At 42.3% G+C, this 13510-nt stretch overlaps 1 protein-coding gene across 2 annotated transcripts in view; it reads right to left on the bottom strand.

The window, feature by feature from the left end:
• Window positions 1–13510, bottom strand: part of ABCB11 (ATP binding cassette subfamily B member 11) — a 44704-nt gene that overhangs the window by 1502 nt on the left and 29692 nt on the right. For both annotated transcript variants that reach the window (XM_068408200.1, XM_068408199.1), the window contains 7 exons: window positions 10292–10396; window positions 10032–10193; window positions 5365–5568; window positions 2940–3181; window positions 2670–2826; window positions 1488–1685; window positions 475–681 (listed from right to left, as the gene is read on the bottom strand). In XM_068408200.1, the coding sequence (XP_068264301.1) occupies window positions 475–681; window positions 1488–1685; window positions 2670–2826; window positions 2940–3181; window positions 5365–5568; window positions 10032–10193; window positions 10292–10396 (1275 nt within the window). The remainder of the gene's footprint in view (window positions 1–474; window positions 682–1487; window positions 1686–2669; window positions 2827–2939; window positions 3182–5364; window positions 5569–10031; window positions 10194–10291; window positions 10397–13510) is intronic.

The raw sequence follows: 13510 nt of genomic DNA, 5'->3' as shown, positions 1-13510 counted from the left end.
ATTTCAGTGCATTTAAATACTTCTCAAGTGCATGTAAGCAGCCAGCTTCAAGTATTTTTGTCTAAAAGTATCATGCCCTATTCACAAGGCAAATCTCCCGCAGCTGGGAACAGGATTTATATTTCCTGACTCAGCTTTAACTGCTGAACTGTGCTGCTGCTGCTTTCCTGTCCACGGCTTTGAAAAAAAAAAAAAAAAATCTTCCCCTTTCTCCTAGTTCGGAGTTGTAACTGCTGGTTTCAGGTTTATAAATATTTGCCTACTGTGTGAAAATCCAGTAGCAACTCACGCCCAGACTCTCAGGAACATAAGAAATGGTCATGACACCCTCTTTGCTCCTACTATTATAGCTGTAAACATAAATAAAAGGTATACGTGTATAGTGCCCTTAACTGGGTTTGGAGCGACTCCCGCTGCAATGTGTGCCGAGCAGCCTGTCTGCAGTCCCACAGCCACGGCCGCGCGGGTACTTACGTCGGGCAGTGACATGACAAAATCATGCAGCTGAGCCTTCTGGGCCGCTTCTAGGACTTTTTCCATTGTTGCCTCTTTGGTGTTACTGCCATATTTAATGTTATCAGCAATACTGCAGTCAAATAGCACGGGCTCCTGGGACACTATTCCAATTTTTGATCTAAGAAACTGTACATTTATTTTCTTGGTGTCGTGTCCATCTATTAACTACCAGGAAACAGGAAAAAACTTGAAACATCATTGCAAAACAACAGCCTGCAACACCCAAATAATAGTTTCTAGCAAAACTAAATGATTTACCCATATTACTAAAATTCAAACACAGCTGATTTAAAGTGATTTGAAGAATCTGCTTATTTGACTCGTTGGTGCATGATGTGTGTTTTCTGGGTATGACTTGTCTGTGATCCAGCCAAACACTAGACCATTTCCTTAATCTTAAGTCCAAGTGAACTCTCTAATTGCTTAAGGTTAGGTACACACTTTCTTGCTTTCCTGGCATAGTGACGCACACACTTATTTTTTCCAAAGAAAGAGAAATCAAACTAGATGGTTAAGTATTTACAGGAGGAAAAGATAAAAGCTTTTTAAATTATCAGTAATTGAAAACTGGGAGTTAACTCTAGACAAATTCAACCTGCAAAGAAGCTGCATGTTGAAGCTATATATTTAGGGATGTTCCAGACTCTCTGTTGCTCCATTCAGGCTCAGTTTTTGCTTGTGCTCCCGCAATGTACACCACACATTATGTGTTTCATACAGGAGCTTCCAAGGTGAATGCCTGTGGCCTGCATAATGCGTGAGGGTACACCTGAGGCTTGTACTATTCTGATCGTGCCTGAACACATCTGAGACGATACTCAGGGATTGTCAGAACAGTCCATGAGAAGGAGCTGAAGGCCCAGGTTGCACATGTACATGCCACTGCTGCTAGGCTGCACAGTGGGACACATTCAGAAGGGTCCTGGTGGCATTGCTGAAAACAACACACAAACCACGTTTCCTTTGCTTACCACACTTCCTTCCTCAGGGTCATAGAAACGCTCCAGAAGCTGGACACTGGTGCTCTTACCACAGCCACTGCTTCCAACAAATGCCAAAGTCTGTCCAGGCTTAACAGCTATAGAGAGTCCTTTCAGGACCTGAATATCAGGCCGAGAAGGGTATGTGAATTTACAGTTAAGAAATTCAATGCTTCCCTTGAAGTCATCCTGGTGAGAAAAAAAAAAAAAAAAAATGAGAAAAATACTACAGCGAGCTCGAGCTCAAAACTGAGTTGTAAAGTACAAAATAACTCTTCCTCAGATTCCATTCTTGCATCTCTTATTTAAAATATAGCATTAGTGCTTGTGAAATCAGTCCAGAAAGAGGGATTAAAAACCATACTGGAGTAGCTGTCCTAGAGGTGAAGCTATTAATTGTAACACTATTGCTCTGTTTATACTTCGCTGTACTGCGCTGGTCAGAGGCATCCACTGGAAACAGGATTGCCTTGCAAATGGGTAAGTTTTTTAGTTAATACAGACACTGTGTAAGTGTAAATTTGGTGGTAGTCCACATACATACTTGCAACAAGCTGGGTCAATTTTCCCAGAACTCTTAAAAAACTCTTACAAAACAAAACACTGAAGGGAATCGAGATATTTCATTTTCATGGTTTGAAGCAAAACACTTAATGTATTTAGTTCATTACAATTATTTCAAGTTTTTGTTTAATCCTGAAAAAAATAAGTTAAATGAAAAATAAACTATTTTAATTTTCTGGGTCTGACTTTTCAATTCACCAAAAATTGAGTGTTTTCATTTTATCTGACTCAAAGATGATTCGCCTCCTCATGAACACCCCCGACACGTGAATGGAAAAAAGCCTCCATTGTAAGCTAGTGACAGTCAGGTTTATGTGTGAACTGTAGAGCAGAAAGAAAAAACATGCTATTGTGTGAGTCATCCACACTGGTCCTATTCCAGCGCACAGGAGTGTTACACTGACAATTTCCTAATAGCCACGCTTTATATTCCTCTTGCTGCGTAGTATAGAGCTCGCTGCTTCCAAAAAAGCAAAGAGAGTAACAATGATGCAGTCAGCACAACCTTCCTGCAAAGCAGTGAGCCTCATTGACTTATAAATGGTTAGTGCAACTTCGATGCTGATATTGAGCTGAATGACATCACGAATTACTCATCTCTGCTCTTACCCATTTTTCCCCTTTTTTGCTGTAAACACTGATTTTAGGAAGGCGATCAATCAGTTGAAAAAAGCGTGCAGCAGATGTATTGGCTTTGGCGTAGTTTGGGGTATAGGAAGAAGCTCTGCCCAAAGCAGTTCCGCTGGTCACAACAGCAGAGATCACCCTGTGGGGAAGGGGGACACAGTCATTCCTGGGAAGCCATTGAGAAACTGAATGCTACACTGAGACCAGCGCATCTGGAGAGGAGCCTGTTTGTGGCTGCAGGCGGGCTCTCACCTGAACACAAAGCTGTAATGGAGTCCTTCAGTGTCAACCAGAAACCCTCCGTATCTGTAAGAGACAGCGTTGGCAATGAACACTATGCTCTGGGCAAAGCCAAAGCAGAGACCGTAAACATGTGCTTTTTTGATTGCAGCTCTATAGGGCATATCCAGGTGCTTCTCAAAATTGTTGATAAACATTTCCTCTTTCCCTATCCCAGCCACAGTCCTGATGTTAGAGAGGGCTTCACTGGAAATCTGGAGGAGAAAAAAAAAATGATATGGGTAAAAGCTCCCAATTTTTACTTGGAAGAGTGTGTGCTTTCACTAATGCATGCTTCTTTCATTAACACAGGGCACTAAGGCCATATGTAAATTGATTCAGATATGATACAGACTGGCCCTCAGCCAACCTAAAGAGAAACTGTCCTACACACACTTCCTTACTAACAGCCTCAATAGTAATGCTCTGTCTGCTCCACTGGAGCTGAGTTACTGTAAACACGCTTAGGAATTCAAGCACATGCTCTCACTTGTGACTTATTTCACATAATGTGAATAAATGGGACATCCGCAAAAGTGGTTTAGGAACACTGTTATTTCCTTGATTGCATGCATTTATTAATTAAAGATGTTTATTTCAATTATTTTATTTGGTTTACTTATAGCAATAGTCAGAGAAAGAGTCAGAAGGGATGCTCTCCCCAACTTCTGTTTCGTAAATTAGAACCACTCGAATTTACTCCATTTTTCTCACCTGTTCACCTTCCCTCTTTCTCTTGTTTATGTCCAAAAAGCCCGATGAAATGGAACATATCAATGGAGAGTGACACCTTGATTCCTCTGTCAGTAACACAATTTCCAGGATTTTCACCTTGTACATAGGCAAAGAGTAAGCAAATGCTTGCCTATGTACATAGAAACATGCAACACAGGGAATTATGAGATAATCCCCATGGAAACTTGTCCGGAGCTTTAATTAATTGTAGGCTTTATATTGTGCTTTGTTGCTAGTCAGAATTTGGGTTTCTGTCCCCAAAAAAATAGCACTCCAGTTTCATCTATGGAAGTAAATTGACTGTTTGATGCTAATTTCACCCTACTTATCTCAAGTAATTTTATTAAGAAATTGGTTTTAAATGCTGCACTTTGCCTGGACTTTGATAGTAGCTTCACAGTGTGACATTTTCCTTTGGGAAGCAATAGTCTGGCATATGGCTTATGAATGTTCTCACCACGGAGGAAGAGATCTGAATATAAATCATTAAAAATATTCCATCCACTTTCAGGGTTTTTTTCCTGGCCAAAATTAAGTCCACTCTCTTGCGTTATCCTACAACGTGAAGGAGCAGATAAGTAGGTACTGAGAATTGGATTGTTCAGACTGTTCTTTTCCATGTTTAGCACGGCTGATGAGCAATCACTTGGGAAGAACTTGGAGTGTTTAGCATTTGGATGCAGTGCTGGAAAATAAATTAGAAAATAACGCCAGACATAATCAGTCATTGCCAAAGCTGCTGAAGCATTGAGTGCTCTTTTCATCCCAGCCTCTGGGTCATTCTGGTGAATAAAAGCTGATGCCTCGCCTCATTAGTGAAGTTTCTCTCCTTGTCAAGACAGTGTTTTGATTTATCACTTTTTGTAAATAATTAAACCATTCTGAATGTGGGCAACTGGTCAGGTCTAATTCTTCCTTGGCTTTCTGGAATTGAAGATTGTTCCTAACAGCACTCAACAGTGGCCCATAAATGTATCCATTTGATTAGTGACTCCAAAGTCAAGTGATATTAATTCAATTAATAACTTCTGTGCATTTAAAAAAATCATAATTTCCAGAAGTCTGCATGTGTAGGTGGCCAACATGATTTTTTTTTTTTTTTTAAAGTCCTATGCCCCCAGTCATGACATGCTTTTTAAAATCACACCCAGCAATGGGAATTGGGAGATGAAGATTTGCTTCTTCAGAAGGCTGAGCTGGCTGCAGCAGGCAGCGGGAAAGAACCAGCCAGTAGATGCAGAGCTGAACAGGGCAAAGGGCTCCAGTCCATGTGTTTGCTGCACAGATTAAGGTCAAGAGGAGGCTGAAGATAGTTGCTTGAGAGCTCAGATGGGTAGAGGAAAGGTTGAGACGGAACAAGGTGGAAGGTGGGATGGATAAGGTGTTTGGTGGGTAGGACTTTAACGTAGGAAGAAAGGATGAGTGGGAATTCTGCAAGAATCATTTTTAGGATGGGCTAAAGTAGCTCTGCAGAAGGAGAATCTCCGAGGCTTCAAGGGGGCGTGTTCCCAATGGTGTTTCAATGATTTGACAAGCTGATAAATTACAACTTATTTGCAAAACATTACCAGTTTCATTACATTTGAATTACTGATGGTCCCAAATGCCTGATTTTTCAACTACCTATGACTGCAAATATAAATTAGTTATTAAATAACGTTACCCGTCCAGTAGCTTCCAGTGCTTTCTTGTCCTGAGAGGCGAATCCTGTCAGCATTTTAGCCTGCACAGCTCCAGATAAGGCCAAAAATGGCAGGAAACACAGTATAACTAAGCTCAGTTTCCAGCTGAAGTAGAAAGCAATGATCATGGCCACCCCAATGTTGGCAAAGGAATTGACAATCATTCCTATCTGCGATCCAGTTGCCTTCAAAGAAAAGAAACAGAGATGATTGACTTGTACTTCAATAGTAACTTCAATAATCTTTAAATAATTTTTTTGATAAAACTTTAGAAAACTAAATGATATTAAAATATCATTAAGGCACCAATTGCTGCTGCCTGCACTGGAATTTAGCCAGTTTGGATATACCGTTTCAAATTAATCATATCAAGAGAAGGTCTGCGAACATCCAATTTTCTTGGACATTGGGTGTCTTTCACCCACCGAACTTTCCACTAAGTACTCAGAAAATTGTTTCTAATGATCATGAGAAAGATAATCTAACTAACTTGGCTCAATACTCTGCTTAGCCCCTACATTCATCCGTCTAGATTTTCAATACGCCTTTGACATCACCTTTATTGAATGCATTCATCTTCTTTTTTGTTCTACTTCAAGAACACTATTCTTTGTAATACACTTGATTTATTTACTCAAAAGTTGTTTTCTTTCATAGCAGTTAACAGTAGCCCTAGATAGGAACTAGGATGCTATGTATTAGAAAAAAAAATATATACATTTGACATCCTTGATCATTTTCAGTCGAATTCATTTGCAGGATGTGAACTTACAGCACAAAATGCTCATCATCTACTCCTCTGACCTGCAGCAACAGGGCAAGGTGCCTCGGGCCTGGCCACAGTGGAAGGTACACCTCCCAGCTCTGCAGAGGCTACCAAAAGGAGCAGCCAGAGGGCTGCTCTTACCTGGATCCTGCAGCTCTAACACCCCCACACACACTCCAAGAGTCCACTTCTTACTCCTGGCGCAGATGTAGACATTTTCAGACCCCACACACTTGCATGCATCTTCTCACCTTCAGCTCACTCTGCAACAGCACCAGTTGGCTAAGCTGTGTGTCAGGCAGTGAAAGGTGGAGGATGCTGCTGCTCAAGTAGCTCAGGTTTTTTTCCACTGGAACTGTGGGTTGAATGGCTGTGCCCCACTGCTCTACTTGTGCTTAGAGCAAAGATGTCCTTATTAAATGGATCAGTCAGTGGTTTACAAGTTTGTTTCTTTCAATTAAAATATGCCCTGTAAGGCATATGACTGTAAGGGCTGAAGAGGTTTGCTGGTTTCTCTGATTCTGTAGAATTGCTGCTGACAGGGGTTTTGGGAACCTCTTCTCTCATTTGTCTTTTAAATTCTTAGAACCTCCATTAATAGTTTTTAAAAACTAACCTACCATCTTCAGTCAAGCTGAAACAGGACAATTTTTGTAACAAAGAAATCCATATGTTTCCTTCTTCATTTCTAGAAAATTGCTTGCATTGGAGCCAAGTAAAATGGCACCTGACTCACTGCTACCAAAGCATCCATTCAGATAGGTAACATTTATAGCTCAGCGTGATTTAACCCTCACACACTAAGGAACACAGCGCATGGAGTTAGTGGTTCACTTTTCCAAATAATAAGTCACACTAAACATGTAAAGTCTCGCAATTACAGGGCCTGGTTGTCGTGGGGGATTTCAGCTACCCTGATATTTGCTGGGAGGCCTACTCAGCCAGCCATCCCCAGTCCAGGAGGTTCCTCCAGTGCGTTGATGATAACTTTCTGATGCAAATGGTGGATGAGCCAACTAGGAGAGGAGCGCTGCTGGATCTGATCCTCACTAACAAGGAGGGTCTGGTTGAAGAGGTGAAGGTTGAGGGCAGCCTTGGTTGTAGTGACCATGAGATGGTAGAGTTCAGGATCTCATGTGGCAGGAACAGAATAGCTAGCAGAATCACAACCCTGAACTTCAGGAGGGCCAACTTTGGCCTTTTCAAGCAATTGCTAGGGGAAATCCCATGGGACAGGGTACTAGAAGGTAAGGGGGCCCAAGATAGTTGGTTAGCATTCAAGGACTGCTTCTTCCGAGCTCAAGATCAGAGCATCCCAACAGGTAGGAAGTCGAGGAAGGGTACCAGGAGACCTGCATGGTTGAACAGGGAACTGCTGGGCAAACTCAAGTGGAAGAAGAAGGTGTACAGATCGTGGAAGGAGGGGCTGGCCACTTGGGAGGAATATAAGTCTGTTGTCAGAGGATGTAGGGAGGCAACTAGGAAAGCTAAGGCCTCCTTGGAATTAAACCTTGCAAGAGAGGTCAAGGACAACAGAAAGGGCTTCTTCAAATACATTGCAGGTAAAGCCAACACTAGAGGCAATGTAGCCCACTGATGAATGAGGTGGGGGTCCTGGAGACAGAGGATAAAAAGAAGGCGGAGTTACTGAATGCCTTCTTTGCCTCTGTCTATACTGTTGGAGGCTGTCCTGAGGAGCCCCGGCCCCCTGAGGCCTCAGAAGAAGTCAGGATAGAGGAGGAATCTGTCTTGGTTGATGAGGGCTGGGTCAGGGACCAATTAAGCAACCTGGACGTCCACAAATCCATGGGCCCTGATGGGATGCACCCGCGGGTGCTGAGGGAGCTGGCGGAAGTCATTGCTAGGCCACTCTCCATCATCTTTGCTAAGTCGTGGGCAACGGGAGAGGTGCCTGAGGACTGGAGGAAAGCGAATGTCACTCCAGTCTTCAAAAAGGGCAAGAAGGAGGACCCGGGTAACTATAGACCGGTCAGCCTCACCTCCATCCCTGGAAAGGTGATGGAGCAACTTGTTCTTGGTGCTGTCTCTAGGCACATCAAGGATAGGGGGATCATTAGGGGCACTCAGCATGGCTTCACCAACGGGAAGTCTTGCTCAACCAACTTGATAGCCTTTTATGAGGATGTTACCCAGTGGATAGATGATGGTAAAGCTGTGGATGTGGTCTATCTCAATTTCAGTAAAGCGTTTGACACGGTCTCCCACAGCAGCCTCACAGCTAAACTGGGGAAGTGTGGTCTGGATGATCGGGTAGTGAGGTGGATTGTGAACTGGCTGAAGGAAAGAAGCCAGAGAGTGGTGGTCAATGGGACAGAGTCCAGTTGGAGGTCTGTGTCTAGTGGAGTCCCTCAAGGGTCGGTTCTGGGACCAGTTCTATTCAATATATTCATTAATGACTTGGATGAGGGAATAGAGTGCACTGTCAGCAAGTTCGCTGATGACACAAAGCTGGGAGGAGTGGCTGACACACCGGAAGGCTGCGCAGCCATTCGGAGGGACCTGGACAGGCTGGAGAGTTGGGCAGGGAGAAATTTAATGAAATATAACAAGGGCAAGTGTAGAGTCCTGCATCTGGGCAAGAACAACCCCATGTACCAGTACAAACTGGGGGCAGAGCTGTTGGAGACCAGCGTAGGGGAAAGGGACCTGGGGGTCCTAGTGGACAGCAGGATGACCATGGGCCAGCAGTGTGCCCTTGTGGCCAAGAAGGCCAATGGCATCCTGGGGTGTATTAGAAGGGGTGTGGTCAGCAGGTCAAGAGAGGTTCTCCTCCCCCTCTACTCTGCCCTGGTGAGGCCGCATCTGGAGTATTGTGTCCAGTTCTGGGCCCCTCAGTTCAAGAAGGACAGGGAACTGCTAGAGAGAGTCCAGCGCAGAGCCACGAAGATGATTAAGGGAGTGGAACATCTCCCTTATGAGGAGAGGCTGAGGGAGCTGGGTCTCTTTAGCTTGGAGAAGAGGAGACTGAGGGGTGACCTCATTAATGTTTATAAATATGTAAAGGGCAAGTGTCAAGAGGATGGAGCCAGGCTCTTCTCAGTGACATCCCTTGACAGGACAAGGGGCAATGGGTGCAAGCTGGAACACAGGAGGTTCCACTTAAATTTGAGGAAAAACTTCTTTACGGTGAGGGTGACCGAACACTGGAACAGGCTGCCCAGAGAGGTTGTGGAGTCTCCTTCTGTGGAGACATTCAAAACCCGCCTGGATGCGTTCCTGTGTGATATGGTCTAGGCAATCCTGCCCCGGCAGGGGGATTGGACTAGATGATCTTTCGAGGTCCCTTCCATTCCCTAACATTCTGTGATTCTGTGATTCTGTGAAAACTGGCTGTGTGATTCCCCGGCTGCATGATTTCCCAGCCAGTACTGTAAACAGTTTTTTCAAGTGGACTGTCAGTTTAAATCAAAACTGTCACACAAGCACAACACCATGCTGTAAACTTGAAAGCACGATTAGTGATGAATGTCACTAAAATACTAGTCTGACATGTTTTGGAAAGAAACACTTAAACGTGGCAAAAACCTAATTCATCTCCAGAAAAAAAGAAATTAAAACTTTTGCACTGGATGCTCTTTCTAGTTCCATTGATGGTATCAATTTTTTCTGTTCTTGTTCTGGTAATACAGGCAGGAATAATGGGCAGCAAATTGTGAGTCTATTTGTGCTTTTAGGTAAATACAGTGATAATAGTTCCATGATGACAGTCTATGAGAGATAGAAATAGCCTAATTGACTGACCAAGGCCTGATCTACACTGACCTCTTTAGTTGCATGGTAGCTAATTTCTTCAACAATGTGCCAGAACAGGCCTTCAATCAGTGCTTGTAGTAAAACGATTTTTAAGTTGCCAGGTCTTACCCCTTGGACCTGTGAGGCATCTGTTGCAAGTCTTGTAGTCAAAGCACCAGGGCTGTTCTTCCGGTCATCAAACCAAGAGATGTCTTGCCCTAGCATAGCCTGGAAACCAATTTTCCTTAACCGTCTTGTAAGCAGCTCACCAGACTTGGCAAAGGTGTATCCCTGGGGTGCATAAGAATAAACACAAATATTGTACAGAAAGAGATACCCACCGAGTAAGGGATCAGAAACAAAACTTACCCATATTGGACTGCTATTACCTGTAGAAACTGTGTGAAAAACGAAATAATTCCAACAAAGACAAAGAGCAGGCAGACACCGTTGATCTGGATTCTTTGTTCTTCTTCATCAAGAATGGAGAAGGTCTTTGAAAAAAAAGAGTGGCATCATATTAGAGGTGTCGGTTTTACTGTGCATGAAGTTTATTCATGACTCCCTATTGCCAAGTGCAGAAGCCCGGCTAGAACCAAAGCCAGAACGCAGAGCGCTCCCTCACCCCTTGCAAAGGCCTGATTCCTTGTTTTTCCTAACGTGAGCCTGGGTACAACATAATGCTTTTTATTCCTGTTAAACAACACGTTTATTATACTTGGTGTCTGCACACGCTGCTATTACTTGTTGCCCATCCCTAGTTATAATTAACCAATCATCCTCCTACGCTAAACAGGATCCAGTGTGATAACCAGAGAATAGCAACCAGATAAATAGCATAACGATGAAGCAACAGTGCAGCAGCTCCCTTACCTCCTCTCTAATCTATGACAATTGCAACTTTATTGGGCCATACAAAATGGAGTCTGTGTAAATGATTATACTCTAGCATGACTCTCCTTGTACAACACTAAGGGATGCTATAATTGCTACAGGTAGGCTTCAGGAGGAACCTATTGTCTTTTACTGAAGGAGTGTGGAAACCAGCTATTCACTTACTGCTGGGTATGTGAGAAAAGGCATTAGTGCTTGAAGTAGAGCTCCTCCACCCCATTCTGCTCCCGTCTCCATGGTATTTTCCTTTCATCTCTTGTTCTTAATATCTGGCCTTTTTTAACACCTGCCAGCGTTACTGGTTGCTGCTGAAGTAGTGCTCCAAACCTAAGTAGCCACTCTTTAGCGATTCTTTTCAGTCAGAGCAGTTGATATGTAGGTCAGTTAACCTACCTGAAGTTGTTAAACTACTTCTGCTACTTGCAGATATAAGCTACAGCCACAGTACATGTTTGTACTTCTCTACTAGCCTTCAATTAATTCTAATTGGATTTCACAGGTAAAAATTACTATAAACTGACTAATCTCTCAACCTGTTATCTGTAAGGTGTATTTAAAAATAACTTGTGCATTCCACTTATATCAAAACCAGCTTAAATTCTTCTAGGTAAATATTTACCAGTGGAAAGAGAAGAAGAAATTTTTCTTACAGCTGCAAAATATAAAAATTCCACAGAAATAAATTTAAGCATTAGTCTTAAAAGGTTAACCCAAGTTATTTACGGTGTAAAGTGAGCTATGCATCAAAGTAACAGGGAGGAATTAGAGCGTGAATTTGAGAAAAAGAAATAGCTGTTCTCTAGTGGGAATTCCACTTCAAGTATTTTAACTTTGTACATCAGTACCTTGGTAACAAAATAAATCCTGCAAAATCCAAAATTATAATATCAAAATGGCACTTGTTGCCATTTGAAAAAGTGTTTCAAGCTAAGAGCTGTTCCAATGCCATGCTGTCTTATCAGTAGCAAGGTATATTACTTTCTCAGATTAATCTTTGTTTTAAAAGAAAAAGTCACCAGGTATGTTTAATCTGTCATAATAAGAACAAAACAGATAATGGTCTGCTGCTCTTCCTATCCCCTTAATGAAATCCACTGTACATTCAGTAACTCAGGTTTGAGCCTGAACTGAACAGGCTGTGAGCAGATTTCATCTATCTTTGTAAGTTATGTATCTAGAAAAGATACCACTGGATTTTGTTGTGGGTTTTTTTTTTCCTGTAGAATATATTCTAGTTAAACACTTGGACTGAATGAGATACAAGGTGAACTCAGTGCATGCATAAACTGGATCCTGGATTATGAGGATTCTGGATTTTAGAATTGCTGTGATTGATGGTATTTTCTGTATCATCATGGTATGCAATATCTAGACATGAATGGGAAAATGCACTTCATAGTAGTGGTTTTTCACATGAAAAAACATCAACAAAATCTCTGTTGAAATGAATAGGAATTCTAATGAGTAAAACTAATAAACAGAGTGTGTGGTGGATCATAATAAGTATACAGTTGGGAACTGGGATGAAAACTACTACTCTCTAGAGATGTTGATGGCTTTTTCACAAGTGATTTGCATGCAAGAAATTTCTTATGCAAGAAATATGTTGTGAAAGGCCTTCCCGGTTCCTGTGGCCAGGCTCTCCATTGCTCCTAGATAAAGGCTGAGAGAACTGCAATGTCTGCAAGACACCTTGAGGGTTTCTGGTGAAGCCAGTTGTTGGTCAGTCTGGGATTCCTATTGCAAGCTCTAAATTCAAGGAAGCATCCCAGCTCAAGAAAAGCCATGGTCTGAAGTATGTGCTTACACTCTCCCTAAACTGAGAGCAATAGCACTTTATAGTCCTACAGAAGGAAATGTGGATAACATTCATTGGGAAGAGATCTCTGTATTGCAAAGAGAGGATTTTTTTTTTTCCCCTTGCATATCTGTCCTGTAAAACGAATTACCCCATTCTGCAGCTATCCTAACATGCTCAGCTATGTTTTTGACTTATGTTCTTGATTTAAGAAAATAACACTGATTACAGTAACATGTGGCATGGACAATAGCATCAGGTCTATAAAAGGAAAGAGCTGTTGCTGAGGTGTCCATGTTCGGATTATACAGGTTTCAACAGTTTTAGCGTGGACTATCTTTTATCTGGGGCCATGGGCTACATGCCCAATAGCAGTCCGAGCACACCTTCCAGTTGAGTTTTACTGGAAAGGATCCATTTCCCATACTCTGAGACAGTTCCACAGTGGGAACCAAAACATAGTAAGAAGAAACTACTGAGAAATTTGTTCCAAAGATACACTTCTGATCTGAACTGATCAGAAGACATATCCAGTATTATCCAGTTCTTCATTCACTTTTTGGGATTAATTTCTGAGAACTTTCAAGGAAGACTTTGCTAAATTTATCCTTTCATTTCATAGCTGTGGGGATTTTTCCCCTCACTTCCCCAGCATATTGGTCCCAGAGTACAAGCCCACATGTCTGTCACAACATTGTTGCAGATATTCAGACAGCTTGGAAAGCAGATGCACATTCCATCTGCCTGACTGCCTTGGCACCCGGTAGAAATGTTTTAAATTTATGAATAATGAAACACAGATGCTGGACTTTGCTCATGTTCATTATGGCTTATTTTTTTCTTGCCGCTTCTCTCCTTTGATGGACTGAGACCTTCAAGAGAAGGAATTCATCCTTGGCAATGAAACCATCTAGCA

This window comes from Nyctibius grandis, chromosome 9, assembly GCF_013368605.1.
Source record: "Nyctibius grandis isolate bNycGra1 chromosome 9, bNycGra1.pri, whole genome shotgun sequence".
In the NCBI taxonomy this organism is placed as follows: domain Eukaryota; kingdom Metazoa; phylum Chordata; class Aves; order Nyctibiiformes; family Nyctibiidae; genus Nyctibius; species Nyctibius grandis.
Note: the sequence above shows the minus strand (reverse complement) of the source record. Positions and strands in the feature narration are given on the sequence as shown.